Source organism: Diabrotica virgifera, chromosome 10 (genome assembly GCF_917563875.1).
Source record: "Diabrotica virgifera virgifera chromosome 10, PGI_DIABVI_V3a".
Taxonomy (NCBI): Eukaryota; Metazoa; Arthropoda; class Insecta; order Coleoptera; family Chrysomelidae; genus Diabrotica; species Diabrotica virgifera.
The window spans coordinates 13,383,829-13,404,270 of NC_065452.1; the positions used below are offsets into that span (position 1 = coordinate 13,383,829).

The window sequence follows — 20,442 nt, forward strand, 5'->3', positions numbered from 1 at the left end:
TAGAGAATTTGTTTATCTTCGGCGAATTATCAAAAAGATTTAATGATTTTTCGAGACTAAAGTCAGAGTTTTTGTTTATAAGAGGTACTCATTAAGATCAGATCACTGCATTTGGTGATGTGCGATGATTGCACTTCTGTGGGAATCAGGAGAGCCTTAGCTGATGTGGCTCTATGATCTGGATTCGTTAAAAGAATATTTACGAGTTTAGTGGGCTGTGACTTAGTTACATATCCTGGCTATTTTATTGGTAGAAGAAATATTTGGTTTCTCACCAGGTACTCAGCTCACCAGGTACTCGTAATATACTGTTTATTCTTTCTTTTGAACAATCATACTCGCGAAGGACTTAATTTTTTTCCTTTCATTTCAATTCATTTTTACCTTCTTAATTTTTTTGTTATAAATAAACGACTATTATGTTATAACTTTTATCAGTATTTTTTTGCACACTACCTCTCTTATCCTTATTGTTGGATAGGAGTACAGACAATTTACGACCCCAATGGTAAGTACCAACCTACATCAGATGGAACGACATTGCAAGTAACTTTCTTTAATTTTGGATAAGCACATTGCAGTATTTTTATTTTTTTTATTTATTAATGGCGCCCAATAATATCTTTTAATAATAAATGTAATTTTAAAAACCCACCCCTTTCAATCTCTGAAGACTGTAGCTTACCGGGGCATTCCAAAAGTAGCATTAAGAACATCATGCCTATGACCTACATAAATTTTGCACCTGTTTTGGAAACTGCACTGTTTGAATATATTTTTTTTGTTTTGTTTATTTAATTTAACGTTTCTAGGCCGGCTACACAAATGCGATTTGCTTGCTAAGATGCGATAGTCATCGGTAAAAGGGATTCTTCTTTCTTCTTTAGCCCATTTCTTTCCAACTTTGGACATAGGCCATCCCCAAATCTTTCCATATCTGCCTGTTCTCGGCTGCGCTTTTCCAGTGAGTTCCTGCAGCTTTTACAATATCGTCTTTCTATCGCATCTGATGTCTTCCTCTGCCTCTTCTTCCTGTCCACGGTCTTCAGTTTTGTATTTCAGAATTCCATCTTTTGTCTTACTGTCTCGTATTGTGGCCCGCAAATCTCCACTTTAACCCTGTTATATGTTCAGTTACATTTTTTACTTTTGTTTTCTCTCATCCATTTGTTTGATTAAAGGGATTATAGTCGAACAAATGAATTAATTTTAAAACTAACTATTTATATGGGCAATAAGCCACAATTAAATTGAAAAAAATAATGCGCGTTTCGACGCGCAAATCGGGTGTCGTTGTCAAAATACAAAATACTACTAAATTAAACAAAAATGTTGTTGCTAAGTAAAAAATTCTTCTAATAATTTATTTAATCTGACTCATTTATATTGGCAATTCAGACATATATTATACATTGTAAAGTCGAAGACTTTAAAATGATATTGCTAATATTTATAAGTTGCGTTCCTGGGACGACTTTACTGAAAGATAGTTCATTCGATTACATGAAATCAACCTCAACTCAAGAATATCCGTCATAAAAAATCATAGCATGTGATCTGTCTTTAAAAAGACAACCAAATGCAACGATGACAGTAAAATTCTCGCGTTAGAGATTCCATAGTAAATCACGAGGGAAAACCAGGAAAAAACCTCGTGATACTATCCCGACATCGTAAGCATTTGGTCTTACATTTAATTTACTCTCAAAAACTAATACCAAATTCTGACTTTAGTATGTTTAAATTATAAATAATATTAATAATACATAAATATATAAGTAATACTAAAATATAAAATATGTACTAGCTCGTATGTTATTGACTTACTAATCGTGGTATTTTCTTTCTATTGACTTCCTCTTTCAGTATGGGTAACCTCATCCCACTGCATTCTACCGAGGAATTTGCGACACAATTGGTTTCATTTAGCATAATTAGAACCGCTTCTTTGATTTTTCTCTTTTTACTGTCTGATTCTTTCAGGACTATACTTGAATCTCTCCACTGAACTCTATGTTCATTATCCCATGCGTGTTGACATATTTGAGATCTATCAAATTCTCTATTTTTAATATAAGACTGATGTTCACTTATTCTAATGTTTAATGGTCTTGATGTTTCACCTAAATAAAATTGTTCGCATTCACAAGGTATTTTATAAATACAATTCTTTGTTCTTTCTTGTTCACTGTTAGGTTTAGTTTTAGATAGAATAGATCTCAAACGTGTTTGTTGTTTTGAATGTTGTTGAAATGTTGAATTTATTTCCTATTGTTTTAAGTTTCTCGGATAGTCCTTTTATAATATATGGTATTGATATTTTCCTCGTATTATTTCTTGTGAATGCTATAGGATCCCGTTCTAAGTTGTTCTGTTCCATTCGATCCAATCTTGACAATTCCTTATTTATAAACGATAAAGAATAATCATTTTTTAATAAAACAGATGTTAACAATTGTTTTTCTTCTAAAAATGAATTTTCGTTAGAATAAGTAATTTTGGCTCTATCACATAAGGATTTAATGATTCCCTTTTTAACGTTGATGTTGTGATTTGATTTGTAATTGAGATATTTGTTGGTGTGTGTTGGTTTTCTATACACTTGAGTCTCATATTCAGTAACCTTCTTTGAGACTAAAACATCGAGGAAAGGCAGGGTGTTATTGTATTCCTTTTCCATTGTAAATTTTATTGTCTCTTCTTGATCGTTTATAATATTCATGAATGTATCCAACAATTCTGATCTATGAGGCCATATTGAAAACACATCATCTACATATATATCCACCATACTGTGGGTTTTAAATTTAGTTTAGAAATGATATTAGTTTCGAAATCCTCCATAAATATATTAGCCAATAATGGAGATAAAGAAGAGCCCATTGCTAGACCAAATTTTGTTTATACAATTTATTATTTAGTTGAAAATAGGTAGTATTAGTACATAATGTCAATAACTCTATTATAGCTGATACATTTAGTCTTGTCCTAGTTGTCAATGTATTATCATTCTCTAATTTCGTTTTGATTATGTTTAAAGTTTTATCTAATGGCACATTTGTAAATAAACTGTTTATGTCAAAACTTACTAAAATATTATTTGGATTAAATTCAATAGTTGATAATTTGTTTAAAAAATGTTTTGTATTTTTTATAAATGTGTCATCATTATTATTAGCAAATGGTTTTATAATGTTTAATAAGAATTTTGATAGTTCACTACAAGGAGAATTGATGGTACTTCAAATGGGTGTAAGTGGTATGTTCGCTTTATGAATTTTATATTTCCCATATAAATAGTTAATCATAAAAATGCCACAAGGAAATAGCTTCAGAACAACATTAATTTTAAAACATCGCGACGTTGTATTGAAATTTACACTGGTTAATTGCAAATCAGAGATCTCAGTTCGGTGCAGTCGAACAAATGAATTAAATATGAAACATCTCGACGTTGTTTTCAAATTTACACTGGTTAATTGCAAATCAAGAATCTAACTTATTGCATTGAAAGTTCCTATGTTCCGAAAAAAGATTTCCAATACTGTATATAAATTGAGATGTGTCGATTGCGATGCCTCTTATGTAGGTAGAACCATTCGGAAGTTGTCCACTAGAATTACAGAACATTGAAGAGACCAAACCCATTAAGTTTTGGTAAACACTTACAGTCCAATAAGGATAATTTTAATATCAATACAGGTTCTACCATTTTACATGATAATTGGAAGAAAAACTACTTGATCGTTGAATAATGTAGCCTCGCTTAAATATTTTAATATATTTGTCCTTCTTCTTCTTGCAGTACCGTCTCCTATCGGAGGTTGGCTACCATCGCAACAATCTTAATTTTATTGGCTGCAGCTCTAAAGCTGTATTGAACTGCACCCATAATACTCCCTTAAATTTCGCAACCAGGAAATCCTCATACGTCCCACATTTCTCTTTCCCGAGATTTTTCCTTGGATTATGAGCCTTAGCAGGAAGTACTTTTCCCCTCTCATTATGTGGCCTAGATATTCCAGTTTTCTTGTTTGTATGATTTTTATAACTTCGCATTCCTTCCCCATCTTCAGAAAAACATCTTGATTTGTTACCCTCTGTCCATGGTATTTTCCACATTCTCCTGTAGCACCACATTTCGAATGCCTCAATGTTTTTGATGTTTCTTTTTTAGTGTCCAAGCTTCCATACCGTACATACGAACGAGAAAACATAGCACCTTAACCTTCTCTTTCTCAATTTCACATTTATGTCTCGGCAGCATAGGAACTTTTTCATTTTTATAAATGATTGTCTCGCTATTTTTATTCGCCTCTTCATTTCTCTTGTCTGGTCATTAGTATCAGTGAACCAAACCCCTAAATATTTGTAGGATGTAACTCGTTCAACTTGCTTATTATTTATGGTTAAATTCACATTGGTGTATAGCTTCTTTGTTACAATCAATAATTTAGTCTTTTCGATGTTCAGTTTTAGACCATACTTGCTTCCTGACATATTGTTTCGCTATATACATATATAGAATATTAGTGGAGAAAGCACACAACCCTGACGCACACCTCGACGAATCTCAATTTCTTCGGTTAACTCATTATCAACCTTGATTTTTGCTGTTTGTCCCCAGTACAACCTTGATATGATGTTAATGTCGCGACAGTCGATGTTTTTGCTTTTTAGGATTTCGTACAGCTTTTTGTCTGACTTTATCGAAGGCCTTCTCAAAATCTATGAAACCTACACAGAGGTCTTGGGTTACATCCACACATCTCTGTATTAATCAGTGTTGCCAATCGGCGCATAATTATGCGATTATATGTCTAAGATCTTATTACATGTACCAAAAAAAATTGATAGGTTATTAATTTGTAAATATTTATTTACAAAAATATTTAATGTCATTTGTCAAAATAAAAGATTAATTGCTATGTCTATGGTGGTTAATTTGACAAAGACAAAAATGCTATGACACGTTAAGACTTTTGCGCATGCGCAGTAATTTCTGCGCATGCGCAGTAAATTTTAAAATATTTTTTACGTTTTACGACAGAGCGCATAATTTTGGATAAAATCGCATAATTTTTGACATGGAGGTGCATCTTTCCATGCTCAGCCATTGGTAACACTGGTATTAATACACTCAGATCAAACCTTTGCACAAGTCGGGACAAGTCCTTTGTCCAGTGTGTGTTAATTATTTTATTAATTTTAATTAAATGTCTACGACATTCTAGGATATCCTACTCCTTTTTTGACGAAGTAAGTCTACAACGCTAAATTTTTTATTATATATCAGCTTCCAGTTTTTCTACAATCTCTACGATGGCGTTTTTTTGGCTTATTTCAGACGCCCCTGATGATGCTCTGAGCGAAAGTACTTGGGTAACATTAGAAAAGTAACACTGCTCGAAATCTGCCTTTTATTTCAAATAATAATCTTTACTTGTTGTAGATGAAACATGTGAAACTATATCTGAGATGACCGGTAAACATTATCAAGAAGATGCAACCGGTAAATATTGCGAGCTTGTAGATGCTGGAGAAGAAAGACAAGAGCGAGCCTGTGATTCTTTAAGAATGTGTATTATTACTACTTTGAACCAAGGTTTAAGAAATGGAGGGGGTATAGGTGATATTTTAAGAGCTCCCAGTAGTGAAGTAAGTGTTTCCTAGTCTTTATTCTATACAGGGTGTCCTGACAAACGAAGACCGAAGATTCCTCAGTTATTTTTAAGACAATTTAACCCAATTCACCCAGTCCGAAAATGCTTCCTAAAGCCTTGGTTTTCTCGAAAGCGGCACCGACAAACTGTGACCGTAACACTGCGATGAATGACGTCATAAAAAACTGTACCACGCAAAATAATAGCAGTGGTTTCCAAGGATGCGTTGGAAGCCACCGCTTGTTGAGTTTACACATTTCATTGCCGCAGTCATTGATTATAAACTTACCCATAGATAGCTCACCTCTTGGTAACCGAAAGACGTATAGGCAACTAGATGGCGCTACTCGAAAACCGTATCGAGATTTCTCAGTCGCTGTCTGACTTGCGAGTAGTTAACAGTGGCGTCAGAGCCGAACTTACCCTATAGGTGTATTACCTTCTATTAGCTGCGTATTGTGCTGTGATAAGTTAAAGCGGAATTTAAGACAACAACCACAAATTTAGAAACGTGTGCTGTTACATGTGCATGTTACTGGTTATATTTACTATAAGATTATAGAGAATTTGAATTGGATTAAATGCCATGAAGATTTGCAAGACACTAAAACTCTATTACAGAAATACGAATTAATGTTACTTCTTAGAGAATATGGTGCACATGAATAAAGATTCTTCAGAGATAATCAGATTTGTTTGTTACTATTACTACAATAATGTTAGAAAAAGTTTCACGGGGCCTTTAATTAATTTAAAGTAGGTAATGCAGTATTTGACAATATTTTTTTTTTTATTAGAAAAAGAAGTCGCATCCACCAAAAGGTTATTAGCGACGGAACAAAATATAAATAACAAAAGTAAACAACTACAGGTTGTACAGAATGTTTATGGATTTTAGATAATTAACTATATTGTCGCAGGAATAGTTTTGACTTAGAGCCTGTGGTAGAGCGTTTGGGATCTTGTAGCGCTGTCTTTCTTGGTCATATTTACTACAAACTATTAAAAAGTGTTCGACTGTTAATCGGACGTTACACTGATCGCATATAGGTGGATTACTCTTTGTGAAAAGGTAAGAGTGCGTTAACCTGGTATGTCCTAGACGTAAACGCGCAACCGCAATTTGTTCTCGTCTATTGCGCGACGATGGAAACCACTGAGACACATTATTTTTTATTTTATTTAACTTAGAATTAGATTGAGACCACTCATTTCGCCACAAACACAACACTTTATTTTTAAAATAAGCTTTTAAGTCACTGGAAACACACTTGTCTATCGGCTCCGAAAAATCACTTAAAATTGCCTCTCGTGCAGTCCTGTCAGCTTCTTCATTTCCTGTTATTCCGACGTGTGAGGGAACCCATACAAATTGAACGCTTCTTCCATGTTCATGAGCTTGGGAAAGCTGGTATTTTAGCAACTTTTCAAAAGGATGTTTCGGATTGCGGAAACAAGTGAAATGTTTTGAATTGTACAACTGATTGGTCTTTAAGTTTGTCTCCTGTAGACAAATAATATCTGGAGAATATTCAGATAAAAGAAGCTGTAGCATAGGGAGACGATGGAAAAATCCATCAATGTTCCATTGAAGTATCGAGTTGAATGTTGTTAACAGATTCGGAGTTAGATGATACTGAGCAATTATCTACAGAAGAGTCACTGTCTAAGTCAGAAATCTCTTTCCCTAAATGGTTAAGAAGTTTCTTTTGAAGTTTTGTAAACTTAGTTTTTGTAGATCTATCATTTGCATATTGATAGCTGCTTTGTAAAAGATAGAGTAAACCAGGCATATCAGTTGTAAATTTTTTAACGACGGTAATAGTGTCGGGGGAGCCTTGGACATTATCAATCAGTAAGGACAATTGGTGGTAATTTAAAATGAATGGTGGGGTATGATTATCAATAAAATTTTCAAGAGTTTCCCGTGTAGATGGGACTTTAGATGAGCGCGGTTTTTTTGGTTTAGAAAATTTGGGTTTTGCAAACAGATTTTGTGATGAAATTGCTGAGTCTGTAGGAGGAGTATCGATCTCACCAATACTGCGTTTTATGGAAGAACTTGCGTTTTCGCAAGTGCTATTAGAGTTTTCACTTAGCTGTTGTGGCTTTATTACCTTTGGAAGTACTGGAGCAGACTCATTGGTAATGACAGAAGTCGAGCTTGAAGTTTTGATTGTAAGATTGGTTGAAATGGTTGTTTCGGAAAATTGTGGTGATGTATCAGTTTTATTTGAGTTTTCTGCAGTTGTATCTAATGGAAGAGGTGCTGATAGATTGGAGGATATTGCTTTAGGAGTTTGTGAAAACGGTATTGCCGCTGAATGTGGATGACTGAAAGTGTTGCTATGAGTAGGAGTATTAGTAATTTCTTGGTCATGGAGATTTGTAGGTGTAGGTGATATGCTCGGATTTGATAATGCATAACTTGATGACTGCTGAGTGTTTGGTAATTTGTGTAATATACTTGTTGGATCTGTTTGATTTGGTACTTCATTGTTTGAATCAATATGAGTTGATTCCGTTACTGAACTGTTATTGCATTGGGATGATATGTGTCCTGTATTTTTGCAAATAAAGCAGGTGAGTGTACCTTGTGACAAAAATATGCGGTAAGGTGTTTGGTCGAAATTTATTAGAATAGAATCTGGAATTGGTGATGTTATAGGGCTTACATAAACTTGCCTCCGAAAGCTCAATATGTGACTATATTCGGGAAGAGTTGAGCTAATTTTCAGAAATGTTATTGGGGAAATAAGCTTTAAACCAATATTCTGTAATTCTTCAACTAGTACTTGATGAGGAATTGACGGGCAGACACCAGACAAGACTAGTCTTTCTGCTGGAGAGACAAGTCTCCGTGCTGTTACAACTTCGCCGAGTACTTCTATAGAGCCATGTTGTTGCATGAAATTATCTACTACGGTTTTGTTTGCCAAATACATGCAGATTCTATTATGAGATAATCTAGATGAAAAAATAATATTTTTTGGGTTGATTATTGTGCCCAACGGAATTAAATAATCCTGCAGTTTAGCATTATCGATACAACTAAATACAATTGCTTGGGTCTTACTCGGAAAAGAGTTTGAAGCGGCTGATGCATAACTGTTTGTGATATTCGAACGTTGATTTACTGGACTGGTTTGATCGGAAGGTGTGTTTACATTGTGTGAAGTCATTTTAGCTGCGGTGGCGAAAGCTTCAGTCCGGCTCTGGTAAGTGACAAACCAACCGCATGCTAGCTAACCTCACAAAATGATTGAACGGTGGTGTATATTTATTATTTGACGTTTTCTTTTCACAATAATAAAGTAATAATTACGTATAGATGACTTACGTAGCAGTATCTAGTAGATAAACACTTTAATTTTAAAAAACTATTTAATAATACCACTTGTTTTTAGTAAAAACTAGGAGTACAATATCAGTACAACTTCACCATACCTTGCCAGGGCCGGTCTCCTATTTGACAATATTGAAACCTATTTGGCTAAGCATATTTTATTAACTAAAAATTGGCTTGAAAACTGTAAAGATCATAAAAGAAAAAATATAAAATTTTACCACCCAATAATAGTGGGTTTTATCAATTGAAAAAACCCGAAAAACCCCACTGGGTTTTATAAGATGGGGAAATTCTATGCCAACCCTGTTCTTTTTTAAGTTACTAGCATCAAAAGTAAGTAAGTTACGCTCAGAATAAAATGGTTCCTTTTTTTTGTAAAAAAGATCGCAAAAATCACCCCCTAATTAGCGCCTAAAATTAAATTAATCGTCAGCGCTTGATAAATTACTTTACGTATGTAGTGTTTATATGATCTGTAAGTTTTGGAAAAATTTTAACAGCCATGTTTTAACCTATTTTTGTCTTAAAAAAAAACAAAAAATATAAAATATTCAGAAAAGCAAAACCCCCTCTATAGTCTAAAAAATGCTTTTTTCAGAATTTCAAAAATTTTTTTTTTTACTTTAAAACCAATTTTTTCAAAAATAGGCGCTTTGAATAGATGGAACTTACAGACAATATAAAAAATAAACAAGTTAAGTAAATTGTAAGGCCGTTTCGATTCATTTAATTTCGGATGCTAATTAGGGGGTGATTTTCACGACTTTTGTACCAAAAATGAAAATAGGGGCCAAATTTATTTTGACCATATCTTGCTTACTTCGATGCTAGAAACTTAAACAAAAATAAAGATAAACTTTTTTTTTTAAACACTAAAAAGTTGTAGTTTTTCCCGAAAAGTACTTCATTTTTTGGTTATTTCACGTTGAAATATTCGATTTGGAATTTGACGAATAAGGACCCACTTTTCATTACCTACTACTCTGTTTCTGCTGGATCTACAGACTTCATTCGTATACCACTTTTTTACTTTTTTAAAAACTATAGGTATTTCTGCTACATATACCTTTTTTTTTCGATTAAATACTTACTTATTGAGTAATTTGCGAAAATCATATTTATCCGAAAATAACTCGAAAAGTATTGACTTATTGAAAAAACTCTATGGACCAAAAGTTGTTAGTATTAATCAGTTTATCCAATTCTGGACTTCCAATCTGGACTATCCAATCTTGAACGTATATTTTTTCACTCCCGAGAAGGAGTGATACTTAACCCCAGTGCAAAAGCACACAGTGGCACAATATCACTTTTTCTTTGATATTTTAGCTATGTGTATACCAAATTTCATGCCAATAAAATGGATTCTTTAAAATTCGGAGGTTTTGCAATATTTTACCTTGAGTGAATGGATTAGATCTGGAAAGAAATTCTGTATTTCAACTTCAAATATTTTATTTCGCATTAGTTCTGAAAATTAATTTCTTTTACAAATTGCAAAAAATAATTTACATGTGAATTATCACTGCTAATTTTATTATGTATTTTATATTTTGTTGTTTTTTTGTAGTGTATTAATAATTAAATAATTTTTAGGAAACCTCTTCACTATTTTTATTAATCAATTTTTAGCATTTTATCTGAAGTAAAATCGGAATTCCAAAATAGAGATTACAAGCGCGTTAAAATTATTTGTGAAAATGCTGAATACTACCCTTATATCTTTGTCTATTACGCCAGCCAAGCCGCTCAAATTTATTTTTCAATCTTGGCAAAAATTTCAATAAATGTCGCCACCGTCCAGTCAGGTAGTACTTAGACTTAAGGGGCAAAGAGGTGTAAGTGGGCGGAGTTTAACACTGAATTCGGTTTTACCTTAAGGTGAGGTATCTATGTGTTTATTAATCAATGCCGCAGTGAAGAACCTTGAATTTTTCACCGTAATCTGATGTCATTCATCGCAATGTTACGGTCGCAGTTTGTCGGTGCCGCTTTCGAGGAAACCCAAGCTTAAGGGAGCTAGAGCTCTTTAACGAGGGCATCTTGTAATTAGTTTTTTTTAATACATACCTCCAAAACGCTTCTATTTAGAAAAATGAAACCTGGTACGCCTATTTATCTTCCAGGCATAAATCGATTCCATCAATTGCGAATTTCTAGTACCGGTCATAGGCGCTCGTTTTGGATAAGGTGACGGTTATTTTATCGCATAACTTTTTTGTCTTTACCTTTTAAGCATGTTTGACACTGGAGTATTAAATTGTGATGTGTTCTGGTACAAAAACGTACTCTTGCTTTAATTCGGTAGGATATACCGTTTTCTAGAAAAATCGATGTGAAAATTTTTGTTTTTTGAATTTAAAAAAAATTTCAAAAAAACCATTTGAAAAAACGAAATCTGGTTCATTTATTATTTATCTTCCAGAGATGAATCGATTTCATCAATAGCGAATTTCTAGTACCGGTCATATGAGTCCGTTTTGGGTAGGTCAATGGTTGTTTTATCGCATAATTTTTGTTTTTAATTTTATATTGAATATAACATAGATACCCATCATTTCTTTGGGATCCCACAAGAGGGGGGCCGATTGGTTAAATTTCTCTGAAAAATAGATGAATAACTGAATGTTTTTATAATCTTTATATACGGGGTGTTTCATTGGAAAACGGAAATACTTTAATGGTGAATAGAGGTCACCAAGCCGGTTCTAGATATGCTACATTTTTTGCCCTACCGACCTTTATAACCGAGTTACAGGGTGTTTTATCGATTTTGCCCATTTCTTTCCTAAGCCATAACTTTAGAACCATCCTGTATATTTTTTTGATATTTGGTACACACATGTCTCCTGCAAAACCCAAACGACCGACATACTAACCATAAGAGAAATCCAGGTCCGGATTAACAAAATATTATAAAGTAATTGTAACCTTAAAACAACACCCTGTATATTCAAATTTTAAAAATCTGTTTGCATATTTGAAAAGAGCACAAAAAATTATGTTTAATTGTTCGCTTCAATTTTTCGGCCAGACAATTTTATGACTTTAATTTTGAAATTATATTGAATTTTTTAAGAACTCTGACATTTAAAAGCAGATATTATTAACTTTTAGTTATAAATTATTAAAGATAATGAATAAATACTCATTTTAAAAATAATCAATACGTATTTACCACATTGGAACGACCCAATTAGTAATCACAAGAAAAATCCAGGTCCGGATTAACCAAAAAAATATAAAGTAATTGTGCCCTTAAAACAACACCCTGTATATTGAAATTTTGAAAATTTGTTTGCGTATTTTAATTGAGCATAAAAAACTGCGTTAAAAGGTGCATGTTAAATTGTTGCACAGATAATTTAATTACGGCAATTTTGAAATCATATTGATTAATTCTGTCAAGGTGACAAGAAGCTGCCAGAAAAATTAAGAACAATCCCAATGTAATTAGAAAATCGATTCGAAATCTTTTAAAACGAGCAAGGAAATGCATCGAACAAAATGGCGGACATTTTGAGCAACTGTTATAGTTCAAATATTTTTAATTTATGTTAAATTGTTGAATTGCTTAAACGAATTTTTTTTATTAGATACAGCTGTTTTTTAATAATTTATTAAATCATTAAAATATCCCAATTCTCGCAATTCTAATTTTTAATGATGTGCATATACAGCTACAAATCCAGAGAATCCATGAAGCCAGCGTAGTAAATAAGTATTAAGTGTTTTTAAAATAAGTATTGATCCATTAACATTCTTCTTCTTAAAGTGCCGTCTCCTCAATGGAGGTTGGCTACTACAATTGCAAACTCTTTTCTGTCTTCAGCTGTTCTTATTAGCTGTTCAAAATTTAGCCCTGTCCATTGTCGGATGTTTCTGAGCCACGATAATATTTTTCTTCCCAGTCCTCTCGTTCCTCAAATCTTTACTTTCACTATAAGTTGAACATATTGGTACTTATTATTTCTCAGTACTCTTATTTCTCATTAACATTAAATTATTAAAAGTTAATAACACCTGGTTTTTAATCTCAGATTTCTTTAAAATTTCAATATATGTAATTTCAAAATTGATGTAATTAAATCAATGGCGCAAAAAATTAAAATAAATCTTTAATCACAGTTTTTTATGCTCTTTAAACTGCGCAGACAAATTTTCAAAATTTCAATATACAGGGTTTTGGTTCAAGGTCGCAATTACTTTATATTTTTTTTGTTAATCCGGACCTGGATTTTTCGTGTCATTAGTAATTGGGTCGTTCCAATGTGGTAAATAAGTTTTGATTATTTTTAAAATGAGTATTTATTCATTAACTTTCATAATTTATAACTAAAAGTTAATAATATCTGCTTTTTAATGTCAGAGTTCTTAAAAAATTCGATATAATTTCAAAATTAAAGTCATAAAATTGTCTGGCCGAAAAATTGAAGCGAACCATTAAACTTACTTTTTTGTGCTCTTTGCAAATATGCAGATATTTTCAAAATTTGAATATACAGGGTGTTGTTTTAAGGTCACAATTACACACACAATTTTTTGTTAATCCGGACCTGGATTTTTCTTATGGTTAGTATGTCGGTCGTTTGGGTTTTGAATGAGACATATGTGTAACAAATATCAAAAAAATATACAGGGTGGTTCTAAAGTTATGGCTTAGGAAAGAAATGGGCATAATCGATAAAACACCATGTAACTCGGTTATAAAAGTCGGTAGGGCAAAAAATGTAGTATATCTAAAACCGGCTCGGTGACCTCTATTCACCGTTAAAGTATTTCCGTTTCCCAATGAAACACCCTGTATAACTTGGTTTGAGATGGGGGGCCGATCGCCCCCATCGCCCTCCCCTGGATCCGCCACTGCACCTAAGTTGGTCAAGTTGACCCAAGTCAAAATGTAAGCTTGTGCGTTAGAATTCAAGGAGAAAACTCGACGTTCTTTGACATTAATAATGGTCTAAGACGAGGGGCGCGCTGGCGTGTCTCCTCTTTAACATTGCCTTGGAATAGGCAGTCAGAAAAATGAAATATTAGAATGAATGGAACTAATTTTAATAGATCTTCGCAAATTCTCGCATTCGCTGACGATATAGTTATAGTGGGCAGAAGTATGAGAGACATGGTGCAGTGTTTTACAAGGCTTGCAGACGCGGCAAGTGAATTATGACTTGTGGTAAATGAGGAAAAGAATGTGTGTGTACTTTGTACGCACGTAAGAAGATATTCTTCTATTATATAATAGGTAATTTAAACGAAGTAAATATACTTAAAAGGTTATTTGTACTTATTTTATTTAAAAATCAAACTAACTTTCTTATCTACCACTTTCAAAAAAGAAGAATATCTTCAAAAATTATATAATAATATACTTACAATCATAAAATCTATAAAAAAAATAAAAAATAATAACTTGCTTGGGGCTTGAACCTACTTCACGTCTACCGCGCCGTACGAAAGTTGACGCCATTTCAAACTGCAGCACACTCTCGTATACGTCATGTGGGAATATACACAAACTAAACGTTTACACCATAAATTTATATGAATTTAATAAAATTATTAGTTTGATTTTTGTCGAAATAAAATACAACAAAATATAGAGTAAGAAAACGATATATGAGATGAAGATTTGTAGAAAGTTTGTTCGTAATCAGATTATGTAAATTAAAGCATTGCCTACTAATAGGTAACTACATTATTTTGTTTACATTTTCCAAATAGATGTATTGAAACTTTTAGGTATTTCCAACTGAAACATTTAGAATTACGTACCTGCGGCTTTTCAAAACTATTTAAAAAGTCACTATAATTATAAATTTGATTTTATTTCTGTCCACACATCAATAAAAACTAATATTATACAATATTTTTGTTTACCGATAACCTCCATATTGAACAATTATTGACAGATCATTTCAAAATTTCAACACCCAATCAGAGCCCGTATAACAACTAATACCATACTGTCGGTGTGCGCATGCGCGCGGATCAATCAAATTTTACCCTCAATCGATTCGCCGCTAAAGAAGAATATCTTCAAAAAACCAAATATATGTTGGTTTCTAAAAACTCCCGAAATATCCAACAGAGAATTCAAATTAACAACCATACCTTTGAGCAAGTCAAGGAATTCACATATCTTGGATCGCTAGTAAACTCAATAAACACGACAAGCGACGAAATAAAGATACGCATAGCAATAGCAAACAGAACTATTCACGGTCTCCAGAAACATTTAAAAAATAAAAATATAAAACGTGCAGTAAAGCTCAATACAGTTCATCTAATTTACTTACCGTTGCACGTCATTATCATTGACAGAGTTCGAAGTTGACGTAGTTGCCAAAGTATAAAAAAATCCTGAATCCATTTTAAATCAAATAGATCACATAATTATTGTAAACGTGGATTATACAACAAAACAAATTAATATTAAATGTAAATAAGTAAAAACTTAAGAAATAGAGAAGAAGAATTAAGTAATAATCTTTTAAGATTTGCAGTGCAAAAACGCTTGCACTGCAAGCGTTTTTGCACTGCATTGTTAATAATTAAAAAACGGCTCCGAAATCTTGGCAGAAGCCGGTAGGTTTATTTGTATATGTCTACAATAACAACTAAAAAAGTTGTCAGATACCTGGATTATTCCAAGTCGTGATAAAATTAATTGAAATTTATATTTTTATAGTAGAAGATCTTTTTATAGTAAAGTAAATAATAAAACCAGTAAATATAATAAAACAGATACTTATAATAAAGAATATAAACAAACATGAAGTGTCATCACCGCAACTGTCAAATAAATGTTACCAATTTATTCAAAAATGTCACCTTTGTTCGATTACAGTTACAGTGTGTTTCGAACAAATGCGCTTCATAAAAACGCTTTATAATCCAGTTATACAAATTAAATGAAACATATAATTGTGTATTTCTTTAGGTTAACATTAATAGAAATCTTCAAATATTATTTCTACGAGTATATAATACAATATGTCTAGTGGCTGTTATTACAGTGCACCCGGCAAAGTGATTCTAAAAAAGAACAAACCTACCTCCTAAATATTTCGTGTTGGTATCATGCGATGTCACAGGCTATGACGCGAATGACGTGCAACGGTTAGTAAATTAGATGAAGTATACATATATACAAGATTTTAAAAGACCGATTTTGATATATGGGGCTGAAACGTGGGCCTTATCTCAAAATGATGAAAGACTTCTTGGTATTTTTGAGAGAAAAATTGTTAGAAATATTTTGGGGCCGTAAATGAAAATGGGCTATGGCGTCGAAGATACAACTTTGAAATGTATCAGTTATACACCGATCCAGATATTGTGAAATTCGTTAAAGTGCAGAGACTTAGATGGACTGGACACATTGCTAGAATGCCAGATCACGATTACATTAAAAAATTAACTTTTTCAAAATCAGAGGGCACAAGAAGTAGAAGACGACCATGAAAGAAGATGGATTGATGATGTGAAAGAGGACCTACAGATTCTAGGGGTCAGAAGATGGAAGTTGCCAGGAATCGACAGGAGTGGCGACTTCTTTGCGAGCAGGCCAAGATCAACAACGGATTGTTGAGCCACTTATGATGATGATTCTAGTATTAAAAGTACTCTTACTTTAAGTCGGTAGGATGCACCGTTTTCTAGAAAAATCGATGTGAATTTTTTTTCAGAAAATCATTTTTTGAATTTGAAAAAAACTTAAATAAAAAAATACAAAAAAAAAAATTTTTAAGAAACGCTTTTCTTTAGTTACGAGTGACTAAAATTAAAAATATTATAAAACAATCAACTAAAAAGCAAAAAATTAAAAAAAATTGAAAAAATCTAACATATCCGTCAAAGAAAAGCGTGGCGTGTGTTCATCGAATAAGCGGTTTTCGCTCCACGCTTTTCTTTAACGAATGTGTTAAATTTTTTCAATTTTTTTAAATTTTTCTGCTTTTTAGTTGATTTTTTATAATATTTTTAATTTTAGTCACTCGTAACTAAAGAAAAGCGTTTCTTAAACAATTTTTTTTTCATATTTTTTTATTTTTTACTTTTTAGTCTTACACTTTTCAAACATTAAAATATATCGTCATGTTTATTAAAATATGTATAAAACATATGATGTACTAACATGAAAAATAGTCGGAATCGGCAAAAAATTTGAAACTTTATTGTTTATTAATGAAGCATAACGTAAACAATTAACGTAAAAAGTGAAATTATGTATTGTTCATAATATTTGCTATACTATCCGTAAAAGTTTCAAGTTTTTACATTGTAAAAAACAAGAGAATTTAAGCGTTTTCCATTAAAATCGTTTTTTTTTATTGAAACAATTAATAAACATGAAAATGTTTTTTTATTGACTATTCGTGTATTGTTTCCGCGATTGCATATGTCTGCAAATTTTCATTCATTTGCATTGAAGAAAAGGCAGTCAAATTAACGTCAAATTAAAGATTTGACGCAAACTATTGAACTAAATAAAAGCGTTTAAAAAAACGGTGTATTTTACCGACTTAAAGCAAGAGTAACATTTAATACCTGCTATAATACCTCATAATTTAATAATCTAGTGTCAAAAGCGCATAAAAATTAAAGACAAAAATTATGCGATAAAATAACCATTGATCTACCAAAAACGGACTCATATGACCGGTACTAGAAATTCGTTATTGATAAAATCGATTCATCTTTGAGAAGATAAATAATAAATGTACCAGATTTCGTTTTTCTAAATAGTTTTTTTTGAATATTTTTTCAAATTCAAAAAACGAAAAATTTTCAAATCGATTTTTCTAGAAAACGGTATATCCTGCCAACTTAAATAAAGCAAGAATACCTTTTAGTACTAGAATACCTCACAATTTATTAATCCAGTGTCAAACATACTTAAAAGTTAAAGACAAAAAAGCTATGCGATAAAATAACCGTTGTCCTACCCAAAACGGACGCCTATGGCCGGTACTAGAAATTCGCAATTGGTGGAATAAATTTATCGTTGGAAGGTAAACAGTCGTACCAGTTTTAGTTTTTCTAAATATAAGCGTTCTGGAGGTATTTGAAAAAAACTAATTACAAGACGCCATATTTAAAGAGCTTTAGCTCCCTTAGGAAGCATTTTCGGACTAGGTGATTTGCTAATTTTTTTTTATTTGAAACTTGCAAATTTATAATCTACTCTACAAAGGAGTATTAAGTAAAACTGATACATTATGTAATGTTTTGTAGGTGTTGCCGACCAGTGCCAGTTCACCTTATTCACCACTGTATTCACTAACACAAGTGTCACTCACACAAGTCTTCTGGCCACTGTCTCTTGAGTCTCCGAACTGGTAATGGACGATTGGTAAACGTGGAAATCAGCTCGTTGTTGTGATTGATACTTCTTTTTCTATTTTTGGTCGCATGCAGTCCTATTACGTCCTTTATGAACGGTATTTTTAAGTCCTCATGTAATGTTTGGTTTGAAATATACCAGGGTGCATTTGCAATGATTCTTAAAGTTTTTGATTAGTATGTCTGCAGAATTTTGGTGTTTGATGGTTTCGTACATCCCCATAGTTCAATCCCGTAGGTCCATATAGGTTTTAGTATTATTTTGTATATTGCCAGTTTGTTGTCTATGGATAATTGTGATCTTCTACCAAGAAGCCAATTCATTTGTCTGGTTTTTATTTGGAGTTGTTGGTTTTTAGTTTTAATGTGCGCTTTCCATGTTAGTTTCTGATCAAGATGAATACCTAAATATTTGACTTGGGTCTTCATTGGGATAACTTGGTGGTTTATTGTAACATGTGGACAATTTACATGTCTGTTCGTAAATGTAGAATGAGCCGATTTTTCGTGGTTTACTTTGATTTTCCATTTTTGGAGCCAGTTTTGTAATCGATCTAAATGTGTTTGTAGCTTGTTGGAGACCACTACTGGATCATGGTCAAGCGCAATTATTGCTGTATCATCGGCAAACGTGGCGATAGTTGTTTCGTTAGTAGTTGGTATATCAGCAGTGTATAATAAGTACAAAAATGGTCCCAAAACACTGCTTTGGGGTACTCCTGCCTTTATGAGTTGGTAGCTTCTGTTATCTTTTTCATTTTGACATTGAAATGTCTGTTGGAAAGGTATGATTTTAGAAGTAAGTAAATCTGATTTGCTAAATTGTCATAAAATTATCTGAGGAATCTCTGGTCTTCGTTTGTCAGGAGAGTTTCTGGACAACCTGTATAATGTTTCTATTTACAACTTTTGTTTCAGGAATCTCTATTTGTTGCAAGAGTGGTATATGACTTACTGTTCTTCTTCGTCGTTATAATTATTGTACTTAATTTAATTTTTGGTGTCATTATCGATACGTTTGCGGATTTAAGATCTGAGAAGCAACAAAAGGAGCTGATTTTGAAAAATACATGCTTCATCTGTGGTAAGTAAATTTTTTGACCTCTTCTACAATTTTTAGATATTAGAACAAGTAATATTGCGGGTAGGTAAAAAGTATCGTTCTTTAACACTAGATACATTAGGCTGTGGCATTTGATCTGTGGCAATATTAATTGTCCAAGCCTCGGCCCCATAAAGAAAAATAGAGTGGATATAACATTTTAATATCCGATATCGAATTTGCATATTGAGTCTGGTTACTCAGAAAGGACTCCGCAACACTCCTTATGGAAAAGTGGTCCCGGTTAAACTTAACGAAAGTTTGGTCAATGATAGTTCTCAGTGCGTAGATTAAATAATTCTAAGGGTGTGCTCACTACGGAGACCAAAGGATTGTATCCTCGCTCCGACCTTCGCTCCCTATTATTTATATTCGTGAATTCTCACATTTAAAATAATGTATTTATTTTAACTAACTATATAACTACATATAGTACTAACTATATAAAAGAGCTCTTCCTGGATACGAGACCACCACTTAACACCACAAAGTATACGAATACTGGTCCTAGTATTTTAAAAGCGGAAGTAGAGAAAGCCATCAAACAGAACAAAAATGGGAAATCTCTAGGCCCTGACCAAATACCATCAGACTGGCTCAAACTTCTTGATGACGATAATGTCTCACAATTAACAAACATTTATAACCATATATACGAGACTGGAATGATGCCACAGATATGGTTGGAGTCTACATTTATTCCACTCCCAAAAAAACCTAATACATCATCATGTAAAGACTTTAGCCTAATTAGTCTCATGAGCCACTCTCTCAAGCTACTTCTTAAGATAATTCTTAATAGAATCAAGCAGAAATGTGAAGAGACAATGGGAAACAAACAATTCGGTTTCAGAGAAGGATTAGGAACAAGGGAAGCTTTGTTCTCAATGTTAACATTACTTCAACGATCATGGGAAGTACAGAAACCAATTTACGTCTGCTTTATAGATTTTGAGAAGGCGTTTGATAGAGTTCAACAT

At 32.7% G+C, this 20,442-nt stretch overlaps 1 protein-coding gene across 9 annotated transcripts in view; it reads left to right on the forward strand.

The window, feature by feature from the left end:
* The window catches only part of LOC114335612 (inositol 1,4,5-trisphosphate receptor), a 258,085-nt gene that overhangs the window by 215,205 nt on the left and 22,438 nt on the right, over positions 1–20,442 (forward strand). For all 9 annotated transcript variants that reach the window (XM_050641294.1, XM_050641298.1, XM_050641300.1 and 6 more), the window contains 2 exons: positions 5,453–5,658; positions 19,279–19,444. In XM_050641294.1, coding sequence (XP_050497251.1) covers positions 5,453–5,658; positions 19,279–19,444 — 372 coding nt within the window. The remainder of the gene's footprint in view (positions 1–5,452; positions 5,659–19,278; positions 19,445–20,442) is intronic.